Source organism: Saccoglossus kowalevskii, chromosome 11 (genome assembly GCF_978046115.1).
Source record: "Saccoglossus kowalevskii chromosome 11, keSacKowa6.1, whole genome shotgun sequence".
NCBI classification, from domain to species: Eukaryota; Metazoa; Hemichordata; class Enteropneusta; family Harrimaniidae; genus Saccoglossus; species Saccoglossus kowalevskii.
The window spans coordinates 36,200,122-36,227,121 of record NC_140651.1 but is presented as its reverse complement, the minus strand read 5'-3'; the positions used below and the strand labels follow the sequence as shown (position 1 = coordinate 36,227,121).

At 36.8% G+C, this 27,000-nt stretch overlaps 2 protein-coding genes across 3 annotated transcripts in view; one reads left to right on the top strand and one right to left on the bottom strand.

Annotated features, from left to right (window-relative positions):
• LOC102808777 (threonylcarbamoyl-AMP synthase-like) overlaps positions 1–8,146 on the top strand; it is a 65,682-nt gene extending 57,536 nt beyond the window's left edge. For both annotated transcript variants that reach the window (XM_085505539.1, XM_085505540.1), the window contains exon 5: positions 7,990–8,146. In XM_085505539.1, coding sequence (XP_085361665.1) covers positions 7,990–8,047 — 58 coding nt within the window. In that variant the 3' untranslated portion in view covers positions 8,048–8,146. The remainder of the gene's footprint in view (positions 1–7,989) is intronic.
• A 1,278-nt stretch (positions 8,147–9,424) lies between these two features.
• Positions 9,425–27,000, bottom strand: part of LOC102801767 (uncharacterized) — a 64,172-nt gene continuing 46,596 nt past the window's right edge. Inside the window, exons 6-7 of the mRNA XM_085505359.1 lie at positions 11,180–11,595; positions 9,425–10,405 (exon numbers count right to left, since the gene is read on the bottom strand). Of these exons, the coding sequence (XP_085361485.1) occupies positions 9,425–10,405; positions 11,180–11,595 (1,397 nt within the window). The remainder of the gene's footprint in view (positions 10,406–11,179; positions 11,596–27,000) is intronic.

The following is a 27,000-nucleotide window of genomic DNA, read 5'->3' as shown; positions in this document are numbered from 1 at the left end:
TAATACATACACGTAGTAGAACAGGGAACCAGACTTACAGATAATACATACACTTACTAGGACAGGGAACCAGACATATTGATAATACATACACTTACTAGGACAGGGAACCAGACATATTGATAATACATACACGTAGTAGAACAGGGAACCAGACTTACAGATAATACATACACTTACTAGGACAGGGAACCAGACATATTGATAATACATACACTTACTAGGACAGGGAACCAGACTTATTGATAATACATACACGTAGTAGAACAGGAAACCAGACTTATTGATAATACATTCACTTACTAGAACAGGGAACCAGACTTATTGATAATACATTCACTTACTAGAACAGGGAACCAGACATATTGATAATACATACACTTACTAGAACAGGGAACCAGACTTATTGATAATACATACACGTAGTAGAACAGGGAACCAGACTTATTGATAATACATTCACTTACTAGAACAGGGAACCAGACTTATTGATAATACATTCACTTACTAGAACTGGGAACCAGACATATTGATAATACATACACTTACTAGGACAGGGAACCAGACTTATTGATAATACATACACTTACTAGGACAGGGAACCAGACTTATTGATAATACATACACTTATTAGAACAGGGAACCAGACTTATTGATAATACATTCACTTACTAGGACAAGGAACCAGACATATTGATAATACATACACTTATTAGAACAGGGAACCAGACATATTGATAATACATTCACTTACTAGAACAGGGAACCAGACTTAGTGATAATACATTCACTTACTAGGACAGGGAACCAGACATATTGATAATACATACACTTATTAGAACAGGGAACCAGACTTATTGATAATACATACACTTACTAGAACAGGGAACCAGACTTATTGATAATACATTCACTTACTAGAACAGGGAACCAGACATATTGATAATACATACACTTACTAGGACAGGGAACCAGACTTATTGATAATACATACACGTAGTAGAACAGGGAACCAGACTTATTGATAATACATTCACTTACTAGAACAGGGAACCAGACTTATTGATAATACATTCACTTACTAGAACAGGGAACCAGACATATTGATAATACATTCACTTACTAGGACAGGGAACCAGACTTATTGATAATACATACACTTACTAGAACAGAGAACCAGACTTATTGATAATACATTCACTTACTAGGACAGGGAACCAGACTTATTGATAATACATACACTTTTTAGAACAGGGAACCAGACTTATTGATAATACATTCACTTACTAGGACAAGGAACCAGACATATTGATAATACATACACTTATTAGAACAGGGAACCAGACATATTGATAATACATTCACTTACTAGAACAGGGAACCAGACTTATTGATAATACATACACTTACTAGAACAAGGAACCAGACATATTGATAATACATACACTTATTAGAACAGGGAACCAGACATATTGATAATACATTCACTTACTAGGACAGGGAACCAGACTTAGTGATAATACTTTCACTTACTAGGACAGGGAACCAGACATATTGATAATACATACACTTATTAGAACAGGGAACCAGACATATTGATAATACATTCACTTACTAGAACAGGGAACCAGACTTAGTGATAATACATACACTTACTAGAACAGGGAACCAGACATATTGATAATACATACACTTACTAGAACAGGGAACCAGACTTATTGATAATACATACACTTACTAGGACAGAGAACCAGACATATTGATAATACATACACTTACTAGAACAGGGAACCAGACTTATTGATAATACATTCACTTACTAGGACAAGGAACCAGACATATTGATAATACATACACTTATTAGAACAGGGAACCAGACATATTGATAATACATTCACTTACTAGGACAGGGAACCAGACTTAGTGATAATACTTTCACTTACTAGGACAGGGAACCAGACATATTGATAATACATACACTTATTAGAACAGGGAACCAGACATATTGATAATACATTCACTTACTAGAACAGGGAACCAGACTTATTGATAATACATTCACTTACTAGAACAGGGAACCAGACATATTGATAATACATACACTTACTAGGACAGGGAACCAGACTTATTGATAATACATACACTTACTAGGACAGGGAACCAGACTTATTGATAATACATACACTTATTAGAACAGGGAACCAGACTTATTGATAATACATTCACTTACTAGGACAAGGAACCAGACATATTGATAATACATACACTTATTAGAACAGGGAACCAGACATATTGATAATACATTCACTTACTAGAACAGGGAACCAGACTTAGTGATAATACATTCACTTACTAGGACAGGGAACCAGACATATTGATAATACATACACTTATTAGAACAGGGAACCAGACTTATTGATAATACATACACTTACTAGAACAGGGAACCAGACTTATTGATAATACATTCACTTACTAGAACAGGGAACCAGACATATTGATAATACATACACTTACTAGGACAGGGAACCAGACTTATTGATAATACATACACGTAGTAGAACAGGGAACCAGACTTATTGATAATACATTCACTTACTAGAACAGGGAACCAGACTTATTGATAATACATTCACTTACTAGAACAGGGAACCAGACATATTGATAATACATTCACTTACTAGGACAGGGAACCAGACTTATTGATAATACATACACTTACTAGAACAGAGAACCAGACTTATTGATAATACATTCACTTACTAGGACAGGGAACCAGACTTATTGATAATACATACACTTTTTAGAACAGGGAACCAGACTTATTGATAATACATTCACTTACTAGGACAAGGAACCAGACATATTGATAATACATACACTTATTAGAACAGGGAACCAGACATATTGATAATACATTCACTTACTAGAACAGGGAACCAGACTTAGTGATAATACATTCACTTACTAGGACAGGGAACCAGACATATTGATAATACATACACTTATTAGAACAGGGAACCAGACTTATTGATAATACATTCACTTACTAGGACAAGGAACCAGACATATTGATAATACATACACTTATTAGAACAGGGAACCAGACATATTGATAATACATTCACTTACTAGGACAGGGAACCAGACTTAGTGATAATACTTTCACTTACTAGGACAGGGAACCAGACATATTGATAATACATACACTTATTAGAACAGGGAACCAGACATATTGATAATACATTCACTTACTAGAACAGGGAACCAGACTTAGTGATAATACATACACTTACTAGAACAGGGAACCAGACATATTGATAATACATACACTTACTAGAACAGGGAACCAGACTTATTGATAATACATACACTTACTAGGACAGAGAACCAGACATATTGATAATACATACACTTACTAGAACAGGGAACCAGACTTATTGATAATACATTCACTTATTAGAACAGGGAACCAGACATATTGATAATACATTCACTTACTAGGACAGGGAACCAGACTTAGTGATAATACTTTCACTTACTAGGACAGGGAACCAGACATATTGATAATACATTCACTTACTAGGACAGGGAACCAGACATATTGATAATACATACACTTACTAGGACAGGGAACCAGACATATTGATAATACATACACTTACTAGAACAGGGAACCAGACTTATTGATAATACATACACTTACTAGAACAGGGAACCAGACATATTGATAATACATTCACTTACTAGGACAGGGAACCAGACATATTGATAATACATACACTTACTAGGACAGGGAACCAGACATATTGATAATACATACACTTACTAGGACAGGAAACCAGACTTATTGATAATACATACACTTACTAGGACAGGGAACCAGACATATTGATAATACATACACTTACTAGGACAGGGAACCAGACATATTGATAATACATACACGTAGTAGAACAGGGAACCAGACTTACAGATAATACATACACTTACTAGGACAGGGAACCAGACTTATTGATAATACATACACTTACTAGGACAGGGAAGCAGACATATTGATAATACATACACTTACTAGGACAGGGAACCAGACTTATTGATAATACATACACTTATTAGAACAGGGAACCAGACTTATTGATAATACATTCACTTACTAGGACAAGGAACCAGACATATTGATAATACATACACTTATTAGAACAGGGAACCAGACATATTGATAATACATTCACTTACTAGAACAGGGAACCAGACTTAGTGATAATACATTCACTTACTAGGACAGGGAACCAGACATATTGATAATACATACACTTACTAGAACAGGGAACCAGACTTATTGATAATACATACACTTACTAGAACAGGGAACCAGACTTATTGATAATACATTCACTTACTAGAACAGGGAACCAGACATATTGATAATACATACACTTACTAGGACAGGGAACCAGACTTATTGATAATACATACACGTAGTAGAACAGGGAACCAGACTTATTGATAATACATTCACTTACTAGAACAGGGAACCAGACTTATTGATAATACATTCACTTACTAGAACAGGGAACCAGACATATTGATAATACATTCACTTACTAGGACAGGGAACCAGACTTATTGATAATACATTCACTTACTAGGACAAGGAACCAGACATATTGATAATACATACACTTATTAGAACAGGGAACCAGACATATTGATAATACATTCACTTACTAGAACAGGGAACCAGACTTAGTGATAATACATTCACTTACTAGGACAGGGAACCAGACATATTGATAATACATACACTTATTAGAACAGGGAACCAGACTTATTGATAATACATTCACTTACTAGAACAGGGAACCAGACATATTGATAATACATACACTTACTAGGACAGGGAACCAGACTTATTGATAATACATACACGTAGTAGAACAGGGAACCAGACTTATTGATAATACATTCACTTACTAGAACAGGGAACCAGACTTATTGATAATACATTCACTTACTAGAACAGGGAACCAGACATATTGATAATACATTCACTTACTAGGACAGGGAACCAGACTTATTGATAATACATACACTTACTAGAACAGAGAACCAGACTTATTGATAATACATTCACTTACTAGGACAGGGAACCAGACTTATTGATAATACATACACTTTTTAGAACAGGGAACCAGACTTATTGATAATACATTCACTTACTAGGACAAGGAACCAGACATATTGATAATACATACACTTATTAGAACAGGGAACCAGACATATTGATAATACATTCACTTACTAGAACAGGGAACCAGACTTAGTGATAATACATTCACTTACTAGGACAGGGAACCAGACATATTGATAATACATACACTTATTAGAACAGGGAACCAGACTTATTGATAATACATTCACTTACTAGGACAAGGAACCAGACATATTGATAATACATACACTTATTAGAACAGGGAACCAGACATATTGATAATACATTCACTTACTAGGACAGGGAACCAGACTTAGTGATAATACTTTCACTTACTAGGACAGGGAACCAGACATATTGATAATACATACACTTATTAGAACAGGGAACCAGACATATTGATAATACATTCACTTACTAGAACAGGGAACCAGACTTAGTGATAATACATACACTTACTAGAACAGGGAACCAGACATATTGATAATACATACACTTACTAGAACAGGGAACCAGACTTATTGATAATACATACACTTACTAGGACAGAGAACCAGACATATTGATAATACATACACTTACTAGAACAGGGAACCAGACTTATTGATAATACATTCACTTACTAGGACAAGGAACCAGACATATTGATAATACATACACTTATTAGAACAGGGAACCAGACATATTGATAATACATTCACTTACTAGGACAGGGAACCAGACTTAGTGATAATACTTTCACTTACTAGGACAGGGAACCAGACATATTGATAATACATACACTTATTAGAACAGGGAACCAGACATATTGATAATACATTCACTTACTAGGACAGGGAACCAGACATATTGATAATACATACACTTACTAGGACAGGGAACCAGACATATTGATAATACATACACTTACTAGAACAGGGAACCAGACTTATTGATAATACATACACTTACTAGAACAGGGAACCAGACATATTGATAATACATTCACTTACTAGGACAGGGAACCAGACATATTGATAATACATACACTTACTAGGACAGGGAACCAGACATATTGATAATACATACACTTACTAGGACAGGGAACCAGACTTATTGATAATACATACACTTACTAGGACAGGGAACCAGACATATTGATAATACATACACTTACTAGGACAGGGAACCAGACATATTGATAATACATACACGTAGTAGAACAGGGAACCAGACTTACAGATAATACATACACTTACTAGGACAGGGAACCAGACTTATTGATAATACATACACTTACTAGGACAGGGAAGCAGACATATTGATAATACATACACTTACTAGGACAGGGAACCAGACTTACAGATAATACATACACTTACTAGGACAGGGAACCAGACATATTGATAATACATACACGTAGTAGAACAGGGAACCAGACTTACAGATAATACATACACTTACTAGGACAGGGAACCAGACATATTGATAATACATACACTTACTAGGACAGGGAACCAGACATATTGATAATACATACACGTAGTAGAACAGGGAACCAGACTTACAGATAATACATACACTTACTAGGACAGGGAACCAGACATATTGATAATACATACACTTACTAGGACAGGGAACCAGACTTATTGATAATACATACACGTAGTAGAACAGGGAACCAGACTTATTGATAATACATTCACTTACTAGAACAGGGAACCAGACTTATTGATAATACATTCACTTACTAGAACAGGGAACCAGACATATTGATAATACATACACTTACTAGGACAGGGAACCAGACTTATTGATAATACATACACGTAGTAGAACAGGGAACCAGACTTATTGATAATACATTCACTTACTAGAACAGGGAACCAGACTTATTGATAATACATTCACTTACTAGAACAGGGAACCAGACATATTGATAATACATACACTTACTAGGACAGGGAACCAGACTTATTGATAATACATACACTTACTAGGACAGGGAACCAGACTTATTGATAATACATACACTTATTAGAACAGGGAACCAGACTTATTGATAATACATTCACTTACTAGGACAAGGAACCAGACATATTGATAATACATACACTTATTAGAACAGGGAACCAGACATATTGATAATACATTCACTTACTAGAACAGGGAACCAGACTTAGTGATAATACATTCACTTACTAGGACAGGGAACCAGACATATTGATAATACATACACTTATTAGAACAGGGAACCAGACTTATTGATAATACATACACTTACTAGAACAGGGAACCAGACTTATTGATAATACATTCACTTACTAGAACAGGGAACCAGACATATTGATAATACATACACTTACTAGGACAGGGAACCAGACTTATTGATAATACATACACGTAGTAGAACAGGGAACCAGACTTATTGATAATACATTCACTTACTAGAACAGGGAACCAGACTTATTGATAATACATTCACTTACTAGAACAGGGAACCAGACATATTGATAATACATTCACTTACTAGGACAGGGAACCAGACTTATTGATAATACATACACTTACTAGAACAGAGAATCAGACTTATTGATAATACATTCACTTACTAGGACAGGGAACCAGACTTATTGATAATACATACACTTTTTAGAACAGGGAACCAGACTTATTGATAATACATTCACTTACTAGGACAAGGAACCAGACATATTGATAATACATACACTTACTAGGACAGGGAACCAGACTTATTGATAACACCAACATATAATAATGTCTGTTTTTTTCAGTGCACACAGACCAACAGTAGACATTTTAAACCGATATGGATTGAAAGAACTCAGGTGACCACCATTCAGGACATTCTACTCTTTACTTTATTTGACTTTCATTTCAATATGTATTTTACTTTTTATTTGATCTATTAAAATATTATTTATAAATTAATATGCAGTATATGTTTTATTTGGAATGCATTGCTTAGCACTGGCTCTATCAACCGTGGTTAGCCATTATGATATAATTATCACATGTAGCATAAAGTGTGTATCTCCATAGTGTCACATAAAACAATCAAAATAATTTTCATTGTACACGCTGCTGAAAGCTAGTCTGGAGAGTCAGGTTCATATGGGTTATAACTACAAATCTTGGTAAAAATGGTTCATAAGTGTCTTTTGAATTATTATTCAATCCCTTTAAAAAAATGGATGAAATTAAAATAAATTGTAGCGAAATTGGAGCAAAAATCATGAAATAAAGAACACTGGTATTAACAAAATTGGTGTACTATGTGCACACATAGGATATTTAGGTGTCCACAGCAACCTGTACATTATCATTATGATTTTTTTATTTTTCCTATTCCTATTCTTCTGTGATTTTGTGCAAGAGAACTTCTGAATGCTATCATTTTTTTCCATGATGACGGAATATTATGAACTGACTTTTAAAATTATGATTTGTCATATGGTTTGGTGGCCATGCTGGATTTAAGAAAACCCAGAAGTGCTCTCTTTAACATGCTTCTTGGTTTTTCAGTGATTTTTGTAGTGACATCATTGATGTGTGTTTTATCACAAATAACAAGTCTAGCAGATGACTAATTTTATCCCAAAAATACTTAAATGATGTTAAATCTCCTTCAAAACCATTAATCCTAATAGTTTGCAATTTAGTATGTACCGGTAGTGTGTTTATAAAGAGAACTTTACAGTTCGAAAATTTGGTGGTGATTGGTCGCAGGGTTTGGCGTCAATGCCAGTTTTGAGACAAGTACTGTATTTATCAGGTATCATGTGTGTTACAGTTTTAACTTGAATCTAATGACAAGATCATCCAATAAAAGTAATTTATTTACTAATGATATATCAATTATGGATATATTTAGATTGATTAATTAAATCAATTTATTTTATTAAAAAATCACTTATTTATAGTTATACAATATCATTTTATCCCAAATATATGGGTAATTACATTGGGACTTAAGAAACGTTCCTATCTTTTAGAAACAATGTGTTAGGAACTACATTTAAAAAAATTTAAATGGGAGATCACAGTTCCATTAGTTTATTCATGTCACTTTTAAGTTTCCCATATGCAAATACAATGGCAACATAATCTGTGCTTGTGAGAAGACTGTCCACTTCAAACCAACCTTTGATCATTACTGTATTGAACAACATTCATTGAATAAATAAATATACTGCCATTCTGCTTGGACTATACACTCATGTTGTTTAGAGCAGCAACAATTGCATTCGTTGTTTTGGAATCTACCAGTGGTACGTCCAACTCCGGAAGACGTAGTGTTGTCTTCATTTGCGGTGATGGAATCCTTGTCTTAGCTTGAGGTTTCATCACAATAGGTGGTATAACGATAGTCTTAGTCTCAGCTTTCTCTTTAGTATCACTCTTATACTTGGTTTTTGGACGACCTGCTACTTTTGCTTTGACACGATGTGTGACTGGATCAAAGAACAAAGATATTGGTGAAGATGTCTTCTCTCGTGTCAGTGATGGTATATTGGTGCTAGTTACACTACTGTATTGTTTATTGTTACTTATACTGATCACGATGTGGGATCTTGCAATTACAAATGATGATGTTTTTGATATCTTTGAGTTTCTGGTCTTATTTACTTTTCGTGGCAAGCCAAGAGATTTCTTAATTTCTAACAAATGTCCTCCATTTTTCTCCCTGTTAAATTGATACATCTGTCTGAATGACAATGGGTATGTAACTGTTGCTATGGATGCTGCCTTCACTGATTCTGCCTTTTCATCACAAATGGTTACTCGTTTCTTGTTTGCTGTGGTGATAACTTTGTTTTCTTTCTTTAGGGCTGGTTTTAAATGTAGACTTTCTTTAGTGCTGCTTAATGCTCCAGGAATATTGTCAAAATCCTCTGGTGTGTTCTGTCTAGCAGTATATCCATCCCTTTCCCATGGTTCATGAGAAAAACATTTTTCTATGGCAGTGACATTACATTCTTCATCCTTTTCATCACTATTGTTTTGCTGTTCATCAAAAGTAGAATGAATAACTTGCTGTATCTTTTCCTCCCTTATTTCTTGTTTCGATGGCTTGTTTTCAACGTGCTGTGTTAGATTTGTCCTATCAATATATGATATTTTCTTTGTGGATATGATTTCACCATATTGTGCAGTTTCACCATTAGGTATTTTAACAGCGACCCACTCCTGCAATATGACAGACATTTCACATTTGAATTAGATTATGTGGAAACTATATTCATGTGTACACCACTCATGAAATAATGATGTTTCCTTGAGACAAAAACAATTTGTTTTTATCATGACATGGCCATTGCTGACTAATTTACATCTAAGCCTTGCTTTCAGGCCCACTGCAACGATACAATATGTATCATTGTCACACCTATGTCATGTTAATGTGAAAGTGAAGCTGGGAACTTTCAGCCATTGATTCAGCTATTAATGTGACATGATAAAAGTATATAGCTTTGCAACTTGGATTTGACAGTGTTGTGTTAACAAGCACATTTTGAAAACATGGTGTCCCAATAAACAAAGCAAAGCATGGTTTTATCAACATTACGTGTAACTACCCACAACTTGATCTTAAAAAAACTTGATTTATAAACAAAACAAAAAATGTATTTTTTTGACTGATGCCACAGTGGTCCTATTTCTTTAAAATTTGCCATGTTGACTCCCTCTAAAAGTTTGATCACTTGTTTTTCATGAGTACTCCAACCGATCAATGTCTTGACTGGTTTGTTGAAAGTTGGTACAAATTCATTGTTTTGCTCTTAGCATACAAGACCTGATTATAGTATAAATAAATGTACATACAGTCAGAGTTTTATGAATGTTACAATCAGTCTTCAATATAGCCACAGCATTTCTGAGAAACATGATGGCTTGCGCTCCAGTCCATATAAAACTTGTGGAACTCTATATCATCTTATCAAAGGCACTTTTTTAACTCACCGCATATTCTCCCTTTCTAAGATTTTTTATTTTTCCAATTCCCTGATTTGACACAATAGAATTTATGGTTGGCATACTCCCTTGTAACTTGGTGACTTTGTCTGTCTTTTTCTTCTTTTGTTTCATAGCATTATATTTATATAAACGTTGCAATAACAGATAGTACACAGCTGATGCATTGATAGATTTATTAGTCACTATGGCTTTAATAACATCACTCATTCGGTATTGCATTCTTTTACTCATATGTGCTAGTATTTGTTGGTTCAAGTTCCTGTGTGTTAGATAGTTTGGTACCTCTACAGGTTCCAGTTGTATACAGCTTTTATTTAGCCATGGATGGCTCATGACAGACTCCAGGGTTGGCCTTTTCATTGGATCCGGGTCTAATAGTTTTAACATCAAATGTCTACAATCTATGAAATGATAAAACCAGATAAATTGATTTTTCCATCGTATTCACAATGATACAGATCCATTAAGTAATAGATATATTGGAATTACATTCACATACCGAACTGAAATTGAAATTGAAATTACGAGACAGGTATGGGTTGTATTTACTTTGTGTCAGGTATGGGTTGTTGTATTAAATTACTTTGTGTCAGGTATGGGTTGTATTCACTTTGTGTCAGGTATGGGTTGTATTCATTTACTTTGTGTCAGGTATGGGTTGTATTCACTTTGTGTTAGGTATGGATTGTATTCACCTACTGTGTGTCTGGTATGGGTTGCTGTATTCACTTACTTTGTGTCAGGTATGTTTTTTTGTATTCACTTTGTGTTAGGTATGGGTTGTTGTATTCACTTACTTTGTGTCAGGTATGGGTTGTATTCACCTTGTGTTAGGTATGGGTTGTATTCACTTTGTGTCAGGTATGGGTTGTTGTATTCACTTACTTTGTGTCAAGTATGGGTTGTATTCACTTACTTTGTGTCAGGTATGGGTTGTTTTATTCACTTACTTTGTGTCAGGTATGGGTTGTATTGACTTTGTGTTAGGCATGGGTTGTTGTATTCACTTACTGTGTGTCAGGTATGGGTTGTATTGACTTTGTGTTAGGTATGGGTTGTATTCACTTATTTTGTGTCAGGTATGGGTTGTATTCACTTACTTTGTGTCAGGTGTGGGTTGTTGTATTCACTTACTTTGTGTCAGGTATGGGTTGTATTCACTTAATTTGTGTCACGTATGGGTTGTATTCACTTTGTGTTAGGTATGGGTCGTATTCACTTACTGTGTGTCAGGTATGGGTTGCTGTATTCACTTTGTGTCAGGTATGGGTTGTTTTATTCACTTTGTGTCAGGTATGGGTTGTTGTATTCACTTACTTTGTGTCAGGTATGGGTTGTTGTATTCACTTACTTTGTGTCAGGTATGGGTTATATTCAGCTACTGTGTGTCAGGTATGGGTTGTTGCATTCACCTACTTTGTGTCAGGTATGGGTTGTTGTATTCACTTACTTTGTGTCAGGTATGGGTTGTATTCATTTTGTGTTAGGTATGGGTTGTATTCACTTCCTTTGTGTCAGGTATGGGTTGTTGTATTCACTTACTTTGTGCCAGGTATGGGTTGTATTCACTTTGTGTCAGGTATGGGTTATTGTATCAACTTACTTGGTGTCAGGTATGGGTTGTATTCACTTAATTTGTGTCACGTATGGGTTGTATTCACTTTGTGTTAGGTATGGGTTGTTGTATTCATTTTGTGTTAGGTATGGGTTGTATTCACTTCCTTTGTGTCAGGTATGGGTTGTTGTATTCATTTACTTTGTGTCAGGTATGGGTTGTATTCACTTTGTGTCAGGTATGGGTTATTGTATCAACTTACTTGGTGTCAGGTATGGGTTGTTGTATTCACTTACTTGGTGTCAGGTATGGGTTGTATTCACTTAATTTGTGTCACGTATGGGTTGTATTCACTTTGTGTTAGGTATGGGTCGTATTCACTTACTGTGTGTCAGGTATGGGTTGCTGTATTCACTTTGTGTCAGGTATGGGTTGTTTTATTCACTTTGTGTCAGGTATGGGTTGTTGTATTCACTTACTTTGTGTCAGGTATGGGTTGTTGTATTCACTTACTTTGTGTCAGGTATGGGTTATATTCAGCTACTGTGTGTCAGGTATGGGTTGTTGCATTCACCTACTTTGTGTCAGGTATGGGTTGTTGTATTCACTTACTTTGTGTCAGGTATGGGTTGTATTCATTTTGTGTTAGGTATGGGTTGTATTCACTTCCTTTGTGTCAGGTATGGGTTGTTGTATTCACTTACTTTGTGCCAGGTATGGGTTGTATTCACTTTGTGTCAGGTATGGGTTATTGTATCAACTTACTTGGTGTCAGGTATGGGTTGTATTCACTTAATTTGTGTCACGTATGGGTTGTATTCACTTTGTGTTAGGTATGGGTTGTTGTATTCATTTTGTGTTAGGTATGGGTTGTATTCACTTCCTTTGTGTCAGGTATGGGTTGTTGTATTCATTTACTTTGTGTCAGGTATGGGTTGTATTCACTTTGTGTCAGGTATGGGTTATTGTATCAACTTACTTGGTGTCAGGTATGGGTTGTTGTATTCACTTACTTGGTGTCAGGTATGGGTTGTATTCACTTAATTTGTGTCACGTATGGGTTGTATTCACTTTGTGTTAGGTATGGGTTGTTGTATTCATTTTGTGTTAGGTATGGGTTGTATTCACTTCCTTTGTGTCAGGTATGGGTTGTTGTATTCATTTACTTTGTGTCAGGTATGGGTTGTATTCACTTTGTGTCAGGTATGGGTTATTGTATCAACTTACTTGGTGTCAGGTATGGGTTGTTGTATTCACTTACTTTGTGTCAGGTATGGGTTGTTGTATTCACTTACTTTGTGTCAGGTATGGGTTGTTGTATTCACTTACTTTGTGTCAGGTATGGGTTATATTCAGCTACTGTGTGTCAGGTATGGGTTGTTGCATTCACCTACTTTGTGTCAGGTATGGGTTGTTGTATTCACTTACTTTGTGTCAGGTATGGGTTGTTGTATTCACTTACTTTGTGTCAGGTATGGGTTGTTGTATTCACTTACTTTGTGTCAGGTATGGGTTATATTCAGCTACTGTGTGTCAGGTATGGGTTGTTGTATTCACTTACTTTGTGTCAGGTATGGGTCGTATTCACTTACTGTGTGTCAGGTATGGGTTGCTGTATTCACTTTGTGTCAGGTATGGATTGTTTTATTCACTTTGTGTCAGGTATGGGTTGTTGTATTCACTTACTTTGTGTCAGGTATGGGTTGTTGTATTCACTTACTTTGTGTCAGGTATGGGTTGTTGTATTCACTTACTTTGTGTCAGGTATGGGTTATATTCAGCTACTGTGTGTCAGGTATGGGTTCGTTGCATTCACCTACTTTGTGTCAGGTATGGGTTGTTGTATTCACTTACTTTGTGTCAGGTATGGGTTGTATTCATTTTGTGTTAGGTATGGGTTGTATTCACTTCCTTTGTGTCAGGTATGGGTTGTTGTATTCACTTACTTTGTGCCAGGTATGGGTTGTATTCACTTTGTGTCAGGTATGGGTTATTGTATCAACTTACTTGGTGTCAGGTATGGGTTGTATTCACTTAATTTGTGTCACGTATGGGTTGTATTCATTTTGTGTTAGGTATGGGTTGTATTCACTTCCTTTGTGTCAGGTATGGGTTGTTGTATTCATTTACTTTGTGTCAGGTATGGGTTGTATTCACTTTGTGTCAGGTATGGGTTATTGTATCAACTTACTTGGTGTCAGGTATGGGTTGTATTCAATTAATTTGTGTCACGTATGGGTTGTATTCACTTTGTGTTAGGTATGGGTCGTATTCACTTACTGTGTGTCAGGTATGGGTTGCTGTATTCACTTACTTTGTGTCAGGTATGGGTTATTGTATCAACTTACTTTGTGTCAGGTATGGGTTGTATTCACTTAATTTGTGTCACGTATGGGTTGTATTCACTTTGTGTTAGGTATGGGTCGTATTCACTTACTGTGTGTCAGGTATGGTTGCTGTATTCACTTTGTGTCAGGTATGGGTTGTTTTATTCACTTTGTGTCAGGTATGGGTTGTTGTATTTACTTACTTTGTGTCAGGTATGGGTTGTTGTATTCACTTACTTTGTGTCAGGTATGGGTTATATTCAGCTACTGTGTGTCAGGTATGGGTTGTTGCATTCACCTACTTTGTGTCAGGTATGGGTTGTATTCACTTACTTTGTGTCAGGTATGGGTTGTATTCATTTTGTGTTAGGTATGGGTTGTATTCACTTCCTTTGTGTCTGGCATGGGTTGTTGTATTCACTTACTTTGTGTCAGGTATGGGTTGTATTCACTTTGTGTCAGGTATGGGTTATTGTATCAACTTACTTGGTGTCAGGTATGGGTTGTATTCACTTAATTTGTGTCACGTATGGGTTGTATTCACTTTGTGTTAGGTATGGGTTGTTGTATTCACTTACTTTGTGTCAGGTATGGGTTGTTGTATTCATTTACTTTGTGTCAGGTATGGGTTGTATTCACTTTGTGTCAGGTATGGGTTATTGTATCAACTTACTTGGTGTCAGGTATGGGTTGTATTCACTTAATTTGTGCCAGGTATGGGTTGTATTCACTTTGTGTCAGGTATGGGTTATTGTATCAACTTACTTGGTGTCAGGTATGGGTTGTATTCACTTAATTTGTGTCACGTATGGGTTGTATTCACTTTGTGTTAGGTATGGGTTGTTGTATTCACTTACTTTGTGTCAGGTATGGGTTGTTGTATTCACTTACTTTGTGTCAGGTATGGGTTGTATTCATTTTGTGTTAGGTATGGGTTGTATTCACTTCCTTTGTGTCAGGTATGGGTTGTTGTATTCATTTACTTTGTGTCAGGTATGGGTTGTATTCACTTTGTGTCAGGTATGGGTTATTGTATCAACTTACTTGGTGTCAGGTATGGGTTGTATTCACTTAATTTGTGTTACATATGGGTTGTATTCACTTTGTGTTAGGTATGGGTCTTATTCACTTACTGTGTGTCAGGTATGGGTTGCTGTATTCACTTTGTGTCAGGTATGGATTGTTTTATTCACTTTGTGTCAGGTATGGGTTGTTGTATTCACTTACTTTGTGTCAGGTATGGGTTGTTGTATTCACTTACTTTGTGTCAGGTATGGGTTGTTGTATTCACTTACTTTGTGTCAGGTATGGGTTATATTCAGCTACTGTGTGTCAGGTATGGGTTGTTGCATTCACCTACTTTGTGTCAGGTATGGGTTGTTGTATTCACTTACTTTGTGTCAGGTATGGGTTGTATTCATTTTGTGTTAGGTATGGGTTGTATTCACTTACTTTGTGCCAGGTATGGGTTGTATTCACTTTGTGTCAGGTATGGGTTATTGTATCAACTTACTTGGTGTCAGGTATGGGTTGTATTCACTTAATTTGTGTCACGTATGGGTTGTATTCACTTTGTGTTAGGTATGGGTTGTTGTATTCACTTACTTTGTGTCAGGTATGGGTTGTTGTATTCACTTACTTTGTGCCAGGTATGGGTTGTATTCATTTTGTGTTAGGTATGGGTTGTATTCACTTCCTTTGTGTCAGGTATGGGTTGTTGTATTCATTTACTTTGTGTCAGGTATGGGTTGTATTCACTTTGTGTCAGGTATGGGTTATTGTATCAACTTACTTGGTGTCAGGTATGGGTTGTATTCAATTAATTTGTGTCACGTATGGGTTGTATTCACTTTGTGTTAGGTATGGGTCGTATTCACTTACTGTGTGTCAGGTATGGGTTGCTGTATTCACTTACTTTGTGTCAGGTATGGGTTATTGTATCAACTTACTTTGTGTCAGGTATGGGTTGTATTCACTTAATTTGTGTCACGTATGGGTTGTATTCACTTTGTGTTAGGTATGGGTCGTATTCACTTACTGTGTGTCAGGTATGGGTTGCTGTATTCACTTTGTGTCAGGTATGGGTTGTTTTATTCACTTTGTGTCAGGTATGGGTTGTTGTATTTACTTACTTTGTGTCAGGTATGGGTTGTTGTATTCACTTACTTTGTGTCAGGTATGGGTTATATTCAGCTACTGTGTGTCAGGTATGGGTTGTTGCATTCACCTACTTTGTGTCAGGTATGGGTTGTATTCACTTACTTTGTGTCAGGTATGGGTTGTATTCATTTTGTGTTAGGTATGGGTTGTATTCACTTCCTTTGTGTCTGGTATGGGTTGTTGTATTCACTTACTTTGTGTCAGGTATGGGTTGTATTCACTTTGTGTCAGGTATGGGTTATTGTATCAACTTACTTGGTGTCAGGTATGGGTTGTATTCACTTAATTTGTGTCACGTATGGGTTGTATTCACTTTGTGTTAGGTATGGGTTGTTGTATTCACTTACTTTGTGTCAGGTATGGGTTGTTGTATTCATTTACTTTGTGTCAGGTATGGGTTGTATTCACTTTGTGTCAGGTATGGGTTATTGTATCAACTTACTTGGTGTCAGGTATGGGTTGTATTCACTTAATTTGTGTCACGTATGGGTTGTATTCACTTTGTGTTAGGTATGGGTCGTATTCACTTACTGTGTGTCAGGTATGGGTTGCTGTATTCACTTACTTTGTGTCAGGTATGGGTTGTATTCACTTACTTTGAGTCAGGTATGGGCTGTACTCACTTTGTGTCAGGTATGGGTTGTTGTATTAACTTACTTTGTGTCAGGTATGGGTTTGTTGTATTCACTTACTTTGTGTCAGGTATGGGTTCTTGTATTCATTTACTTTGTGTCAGGTATGGGTTGTATTGACTTTGTGTCAGGTATGGGTTGTATTCATTTACTTTGTGCCAGGTATAGGTTGTATTCACTTACTTTGTGTCAGGTATGGGTTGTTTTATTCACTTTGTGTCAGGTATGGGTTGTTGTATTCACTTACTTTGTGTCAGGTATGGGTTGTATTCACTTTGTGTCAGGTATGGGTTATTGTATCAACTTACTTTGTGTCAGGTATGGGTTGTATTCACTTTGTGTCAGGTATGGGTTGTATTCATTTACTTTGTGTCACGTATGGGTTGTATTCACTTTGTCAGGTATGGGTTGTATTCACTTTGTGTTAGGTATGGGTCATATTCACTTACTGTGTGTCAGGTATGGGTTGCTGTATTCACTTACTTTGTGTCAGGTATGGGTTGTTGTATTCACTTACTTTGAGTCAGGTATGGGCTGTACTCACTTTGTGTCAGGTATGGGTTTGTTGTATTCACTTACTTTGTGTCACGTATGGGTTGTATTCACTTTGTGTTAGGTATGGATTGTATTCACTTACTGTGTGTCAGGTATGGGTTTCTGTATTCACTTACTTTGTGTCAGGTATGGGTTCTTTTATTCATTTGCTTTGTGTCAGGTATGAATTGTATTCACTTAATTTGTGTCAGGTATGGGTTGTATTCACTTTGTGTCAGGTATGGGTTGTATTCATTTACTTTGTGCCAGGTATGGGTTGCTGTATTCACTTACTTTGTGTCAGGTATGGGTTGTATTGACTTACTTTGTGTCAGGTATGGATTGTTGTATTCACTTACTTTGTGTCAGGTATGGGTTGCTGTATTCACTTACTTTGTGTCAGGTATGGGTTGTATTGACTTACTTTGTGTCAGGTATGGATTGTTGTATTCACTTACTTTGTGTCAGGTATGGGTTGCTGTATTCACTTACTTTGTGTAAGGTGTGGGTTGTTGTATTCACTTACTTTGTGTCAGGTATGGGTTGCTGTATTCACTTACTTTGTGTCAGGTATGGGTTGTATTGACTTACTTTGTGTCAGGTATGGATTGTTGTATTCACTTACTTTGTGTCAGGTATGGGTTACTGTATTCACTTACTTTGTGTCAGCTATGGGTTGTTGTATTCACTTACTTTGTGTCAGCTATAGGTTGCTGTATTCACTTACTTTGTGTCAGGTATGGGTTGTTGTATTTACTTACTTAGTGTCAGGTATGGGTTGTATTCACTTTGTGTTAGGTATGGATTGTATTCACTTACTTTGTGTCAGGTATGGGTTGTTGTATTCACTTACTTTGTGTCAGGTATGGGTTGTTGTATTCACTTACTTTGTGTCAGGTATGGGTTGTATTCACTTTGTGTTAGGTATGGGATGTATTCAGTTACTGTGTGTTAGGTATGGGTTGTTGTATTCACTTACTTTGTGTCAGGTATGGGTTGTTGTATTCACTTTGTGTTAGGTATGGGTTGTATTCACTTTGTGTCAGGTATGGTTTGTTGTATGAACTTACTTTGTGTCAGGTATGGGTTGTAGTCACCTAATTTGTGTCAGGTGTGGGTTGTATTCACTTACTTTGAGTCAGTTATGGGCTGTACTCACTTTGTGTCAGGTATGGGTTGTTGTATTAACTTACTTTGTGTCAGGTATGGGTTTGTTGTATTCACTTTGTGTCAGGTATGGGTTGTATTCACTTTGTGTTAGGTATGAATTGTATTCACTTACTGTGTGTCAGGTATGGGTTGCTGTATTCACTTACTTTGTGTCAGGTATGGGTTGTTGTATTCACTTACTTTGTGTCAGGTACGGGTTGTATTCACTTTGTGTCAGGTATGGGTTGTTGTATTAACTTTCTTTGTGTCAGGTATGGGTTGTTTTCATTTTGTGTTAGGTATGGGTCGTATTCACCTACAGTGTGTCAGGTATGGGTTGTTGTATTAACTTACGTTGTGTCAGGTATGGGTTGTTTTCATTTTGTGTTAGGTATGGGTCGTATTCACTTACAGTGTGTCAGGTATGGGTTGCTGTATTCACTTACTTTGTGTCAGGTATGGGTTGTATTGACTTACTTTGTGTCAGGTATGGATTGTTGTATTTACTTAGTGTCTGGTATGGGTTGTATTCACTTTGTGTTAGGTATGGATTGTATTCACTTACTGTGTGTCAGGTATGGGTTGCTGTATTCACTTACTTTGTGTCAGGTATGGGTTCTTGTATTCATTTACTTTGTGTCAGGTATGAATGGTATTCACTTAATTTGTGTCAGGTATGGGTTGTATTCACTTTGTGTCAGGTATGGGTTGTATTCATTTACTTTGTGTTAGGTATGGGTCGTATTCACTTACTGTGTGTCAAATACGGGTTGCTGTTTTCACTTACTTTGTGTCAGGTATGGGTTGTATTCGCTTTGTGTCAGGTATGGGTTGTTGTATTAACTTACGTTGTGTCAGGTATGGGTTGTTTTCATTTTGTGTTAGGTATGGGTCGTATTCACTTACAGTGTGTCAGGTATGGGTTGCTGTATTCACTTACTTTGTGTCAGGTGTGGGTTGTATTCACTTTGTGTTAGGTATGGATTGTATTCACTTACTGTGTGCCAGGTATGGGTTGCTGTATTCACATACTTTGTGTCAGATATGGGTTGTTGTATTCACTTACTTTGTGTCAGGTATGGGTTGTATTCACTTTGTGTCAGGTATGGTTGCTGTATTCACTTACTTTGTGTCAGGTATGGGTTGTATTCACTTTGTGTCAAGTATGGGTTGTTGTATTAAATTACTTTGTGTCAGGTATGGGTTGTATTCACTTTGTGTCAGGTATGGGTTGTATTCATTTACTTTGTGTCAGGTATGGGTTGTATTCATTTTGTGTTAGGTATGGGTCGTATTCACTTACTGTGTGTCAAATATGGGTTGCTGTATTCACTTACTTTGTGTCAGGTGTGGGTTGTTGTATTCACTTACTTTGTGTCAGCTATGGGTTGCTGTATTCACTTACTTTGTGTCAGGTATGGGTTGTCGTATTTACTTACTTAGTGTCAGGTATGGGTTGTATTCACTTTGTGTTAGGTATGGATTGTATTCACTTACTGTGTGTCAGGTATGGGTTGTTGTATTCACTTACTTTGTGTCAGGTATGAGTTGTTGTATTCACTTACTTTGTGTCAGGTATGGGTTGTTGTATTCACTTTGTGTTAGGTATGGGATGTATTCAGTTACTGTGTGTTAGGTATGGGTTGTTGTATTCACTTACTTTGTGTCAGGTATGGGTTGTTGTATTCACTTTGTGTTAGGTATGGGTTGTATTCACTTTGTGTCAGGTATGGTTTGTTGTATGAACTTACTTTGTGTCAGGTATGGGTTGTAGTCACTTAATTTGTGTCAGGTATGGGTTGTAGTCACTTTGTCAGGTATGGGTTGTATTCACTTTGTGTTAGGTATGAGTCGTATTCACTTACTGTGTGTCAGGTATGGGTTGCTGTATTCACTTACTTTGTGTCAGGTGTGGGTTGTTGTATTCACTTACTTTGAGTCAGGTATGGGCTGTACTCACTTTGTGTCAGGTATGGGTTGTTTTCATTTTGTGTTAGGTATGGGTCGTATTCACTTACAGTGTGTCAGGTATGGGTTGTTGTATTCACTTACTTTGTGTCAGGTATGGGTTGTATTCGCTTTGTGTCAGGTATGGGTTGTTGTATTAACTTACTTTGTGTCAGGTATGGGTTTGTTGTATTCACTTACTTTGTGTCAGGTATGGGTTGTATTCACCTACAGTGTGTCAGGTATGGGTTGTTGTATTAACTTACGTTGTGTCAGGTATGGGTTGTTTTCATTTTGTGTTAGGTATGGGTCGTATTCACTTACAGTGTGTCAGGTATGGGTTGTTGTATTCACTTACTTTGTGTCAGGTATGGGTTGTATTCGCTTTGTGTCAGGTATGGGTTGTTGTATTAACTTACGTTGTGTCAGGTGTGGGTTGTATTCACTTTGTGTTAGGTATGGATTGTATTCACTTACTGTGTGCCAGGTATGGGTTACTGTATTCACTTACTTTGTGTCAGATATGGGTTGTTGTATTCACTTACTTTGTGTCAGGTATGGGTTGTATTCACTTTGTGTCAGGTATGGTTGCTGTATTCACTTACTTTGTGTCAGGTATGGGTTGTATTCACTTTGTGTCAAGTATGGGTTGTTGTATTAAATTACTTTGTGTCAGGTATGGGTTGTATTCACTTTGTGTCAGGTATGGGTTGTATTCACTTACTGTGTGTCAAATATGGGTTGCTGTATTCACTTACTTTGTGTCAGGTGTGGGTTGTTGTATTCACTTACTTTGTGTCAAATATGGGTTGCTGTATTCACTTACTTTGTGTCAGGTGTGGGTTGTTGTATTCACTTACTTTGTGGCAGGTATGGGTTGTATTCACTTTGTGTCAGGTATGGGTTATTGTATCAACTTACTTTGTGTCAGGTATGGGTTGTATTCACTTTGTGTTAGGTATGGGTCGTATTCACTTACTGTGTGTCAGGTATGGGTTGCTGTATTCACTTACATTGTGTCAAGTATGGGTTGTTGTATTCACTTACTTTGAGTCAGGTATGGGCTGTACTCACTTTGTGTCAGGTCTGGGTTTGTTGTATTCACTTACTTTGTGTCACGTATGGGTTGTATTCACTTTGTGTTAGGTATGGATTGTATTCACTTACTGTGTGTCAGGTATGGGTTGCTTATTCACTTACTTTGTGTCAGGTATGGGATCTTTTATTCATTTACTTTGTGTCAGGTATGAATTGTATTCACTTAATTTGTGTCAGGTATGGGTTGTATTCACTTTTTTAGGTATGGGTTGTATTCATTTACTTTGTGTCAGGTATGGGTTGCTGTATTCACTTACTTTGTGTCAGGTATGGGTTCTTGTATTCATTTACTTTGTGTCAGGTATGAATGGTATTCACTTAATTTGTGTCAGGTATGGGTTGTATTCACTTTGTGTCAGGTATGGGTTGTATTCATTTATTGTGTGTCACATATGGGTTGCTGTTTTCACTTACTTTGTGTAAGGTGTGGGTTGTTGTATTCACTTACTTTGTGTCAGGTATGGGTTGCTGTATTCACTTACTTTGTGTCAGGTATGGGTTGTATTGACTTACTTTGTGTCAGGTATGGTTTGTTGTATTTACTTAGTGTCAGGTATGGGTTGTATTCACTTTGTGTTAGGTATGGATTGTATTCACTTACTGTGTGTCAGGTATGGGTTTCTGTATTCACTTACTTTGTGTCAGGTATGGGTTCTTGTATTCATTTACTTTGTGTCAGGTATGAATGGTATTCACTTAATTTGTGTCAGGTATGGGTTGTATTCACTTTGTGTCAGGTATGGGTTGTATTCATTTACTTTGTGTTAGGTATGGGTCGTATTCACTTACTGTGTGTCAAATACGGGTTGCTGTTTTCACTTACTTTGTGTAAGTGTGGGTTGTTGTATTCACTTACTTTGTGTCAGGTATGGGTTGCTGTATTCACTTACTTTGTGTCAGCTATGGGTTGTTGTATTCACTTACTTTGTGTCAGCTATGGGTTGCTGTAGTCACTTACTTTGTGTCAGGTGTGGGTTGTTGTATTTACTTACTTAGTGTCAGGTATGGGTTGTATTCACTTTGTGTTAGGTATGGATTGTATTCACTTACTGTGTGTCAGGTATGGGTTGTTGTATTCACTTACTTTGTGTCAGGTATGGGTTGTTGTATTCACTTACTTTGTGTCAGGTATGGATTGTTGTATTCACTTTGTGTCAGGTATGGGTTGTTGTATTCACTTACTTTGTGTCAGGTATGGGTTGTATTCACCTTGTGTTAGGTATGGGTTGTATTCACTTTGTGTCAGGTATGGGTTGTTGTATTCACTTACTTTGTGTCAAGTATGGGTTGTATTCACTTACTTTGTGTCAGGTATGGGTTGTTGTATTCATTTACTTTGTTTCAGGTATGGGTTGTATTGACTTTGTGTTAGGTATGGGTTGTTGTATTCACTTTGTGTCAGGTATGGGTTGTTTTATTCACTTTGTGTCAGGTATGGGTTGTTGTATTCATTTACTTTGTGTCAGGTATGGGTTGTATTGACTTTGTGTTAGGTATGGGTTGTATTCACTTACTTTGTGTCAGGTATGGGTTGTTGTATTCACTTAATTTGTGTCAGGTATGGGTTGTATTCATTTACTTTGTGCCAGGTATGGGTTGTATTCACTTATTGTGTGTCACATATGGGTTGCTGTTTTCACTTACTTTGTGTCAGGTATGGGTTGCTGTATTCACTTACTTTGTGTCAGGTATGGGTTGTATTGACTTACTTTGTGTCAGGTATGGATTGTTGTATTTACTTAGTGTCAGGTATGGGTTGTATTCACTTTGTGTGAGGTATGGGTCGTATTCACTTACTGTGTGTCAGGTATGGGTTGCTGTATTCACTTTGTGTCAGGTATGGGTTGTTTTATTCACTTTGTGTCAGGTATGGGTTGTATTCACTTACTTTGTGTCAGGTATGGGTTGTTGTATTCACTTACTCTGTGTTAGGTATGGATTGTATTCACTTACTGTGTGTCAGGTATGGGTTGTTGTATTCACTTACTTTGTGTCAGGTATGGGTTGTTGTATTCACTTACTTTGTGTCAGGTATGGGTTGTATTCACTTTGTGTTAGGTATGGGATGTATTCAGTTACTGTGTGTTAGGTATGGGTTGTTGTATTCACTTACTTTGTGTCAGGTATGGGTTGTTGTATTCACTTTGTGTTAGGTATGGGTTGTATTCACTTTGTGTCAGGTATGGTTTGTTGTATGAACTTACTTTGTGTCAGGTATGGGTTGTAGTCACTTAATTTGTGTCAGGTATGGGTTGTATTCACTTTGTCAGGTATGGGTTGTATTCACTTTGTGTTAGGTATGAGTCGTATTCACTTACTGTGTGTCAGGTATGGGTTGCTGTATTCACTTACTTTGTGTCAGGTGTGGGTTGTTGTATTCACCTACTTTGAGTCAGGTATGGGCTGTACTCACTTTGTGTCAGGTATGGGTTGTTGTATTAACTTACTTTGTGTCAGGTATGGGTTTGTTGTATTCACTTTGTGTCAGGTATGGGTTGTATTCACTTTGTGTTAGGTATGAATTGTATTCACTTACTGTGTGTCAGGTATGGGTTGCTGTATTCACTTACTTTGTGTCAGGTATGGGTTGTTGTATTCACTTACTTTGTGTCAGTTATGGGTTGTATTCACTTTGTGTCAGGTATGGGTTGTTGTATTAACTTACTTTGTGTCAGGTATGGGTTGTTTTTATTTTGTGTTAGGTATGGGTCGTATTCACCTACAGTGTGTCAGGTATGGGTTGTTGTATTAACTTGCGTTGTGTCAGGTATGGGTTGTTTTCATTTTGTGTTAGGTATGGGTCGTATTCGCTTACATGGTGTCAGGTATGGGTTGTTGTATTCACTTACTTTGTGTCAGGTATGGGTTGTATTCGCTTTGTGTCAGGTATGGGTTGTTGTATTAACTTACGTTGTGTCAGGTATGGGTTGTTTTCATTTTGTGTTAGGTATGGGTCGTATTCACTGACAGTGTGTCAGGTATGGGTTGCTGTATTCACTTACTTTGTGTCAGGTGTGGGTTGTATTCACTTTGTGTTAGGTATGGATTGTATTCACTTACTGTGTGCCAGGTATGGGTTGCTGTATTCACTTACTTTGTGTCAGATATGGGTTGTTGTATTCACTTACTTTGTGTCAGGTATGGGTTGTATTCACTTTGTGTCAGGTATGGTTGCTGTATTCACTTACTTTGTGTCAGGTATGGGTTGTATTCACTTTGTGTCAAGTATGGGTTGTTGTATTAAATTACTTTGTGTCAGGTATGGGTTGTATTCACTTTGTGTCAGGTATGGGTTGTATTCATTTACTTTGTGTCAGGTATGGGTTGTATTCATTTTGTGTTAGGTATGGGTCGTATTCACTTTGTGTTAGGTATGGGTCGTATTCACTTACTGTGTGTTAGGTATGGGTTGCTGTATTCACTTACTTTGTGTCAGGTATGGGTTGTTGTATTCACTTACTTTGAGTCAGGTATGGGCTGTACTCACTTTGTGTCAGGTATGGGTTTGTTGTATTCACTTACTTTGTGTCACGTATGGGTTGTATTCACTTATTGTGTGTCACATATGGGTTGCTGTTTTCACTTACTTTGTGTAAGGTGTGGGTTGTTGTATTCACTTACTTTGTGTCAGGTATGGGTTGCTGTATTCACTTACTTTGTGTCAGGTATGGGTTGTATTGACTTACTTTGTGTCAGGTATGGATTGTTGTATTTACTTAGTGTCAGGTATGGGTTGTATTCACTTTGTGTTAGGTATGGATTGTATTCACTTACTGTGTGTCAGGTATGGGTTGCTGTATTCACTTACTTTGTGTCAGGTATGGGTTCTTGTATTCATTTACTTTGTGTCAGGTATGAATGGTATTCACTTAATTTGTGTCAGGTATGGGTTGTATTCACTTTGTGTCAGGTATGGGTTGTATTCATTTACTTTGTGTTAGGTATGGGTCGTATTCACTTACTGTGTGTCAAATACGGGTTGCTGTTTTCACTTTGTGTAAGTGTGGGTTGTTGTATTCACTTACTTTGTGTCAGGTTTGGGTTGCTGTATTCACTTACTTTGTGTCAGCTATGGGTTGTTGTATTCACTTAATTTGTGTCAACTATGGGTTGCTGTATTCACTTACTTTGTGTCAGGTGTGGGTTGTTGTATTTACTTACTTAGTGTCAGGTATGGGTTGTATTAACTTTGTGTTAGGTATGGATTGTATTCACTTACTGTGTGTCAGGTATGGGTTGTTGTATTCACTTACTTTGTGTCAGGTATGGGTTGTTGTATTCACTTACTTTGTGTCAGGTATGGATTGTTGTATTCACTTTGTGTCAGGTATGGGTTGTTGTATTCACTTACTTTGTGTCAGGTATGGGTTGTATTCACCTTGTGTTAGGTATGGGTTGTATTCA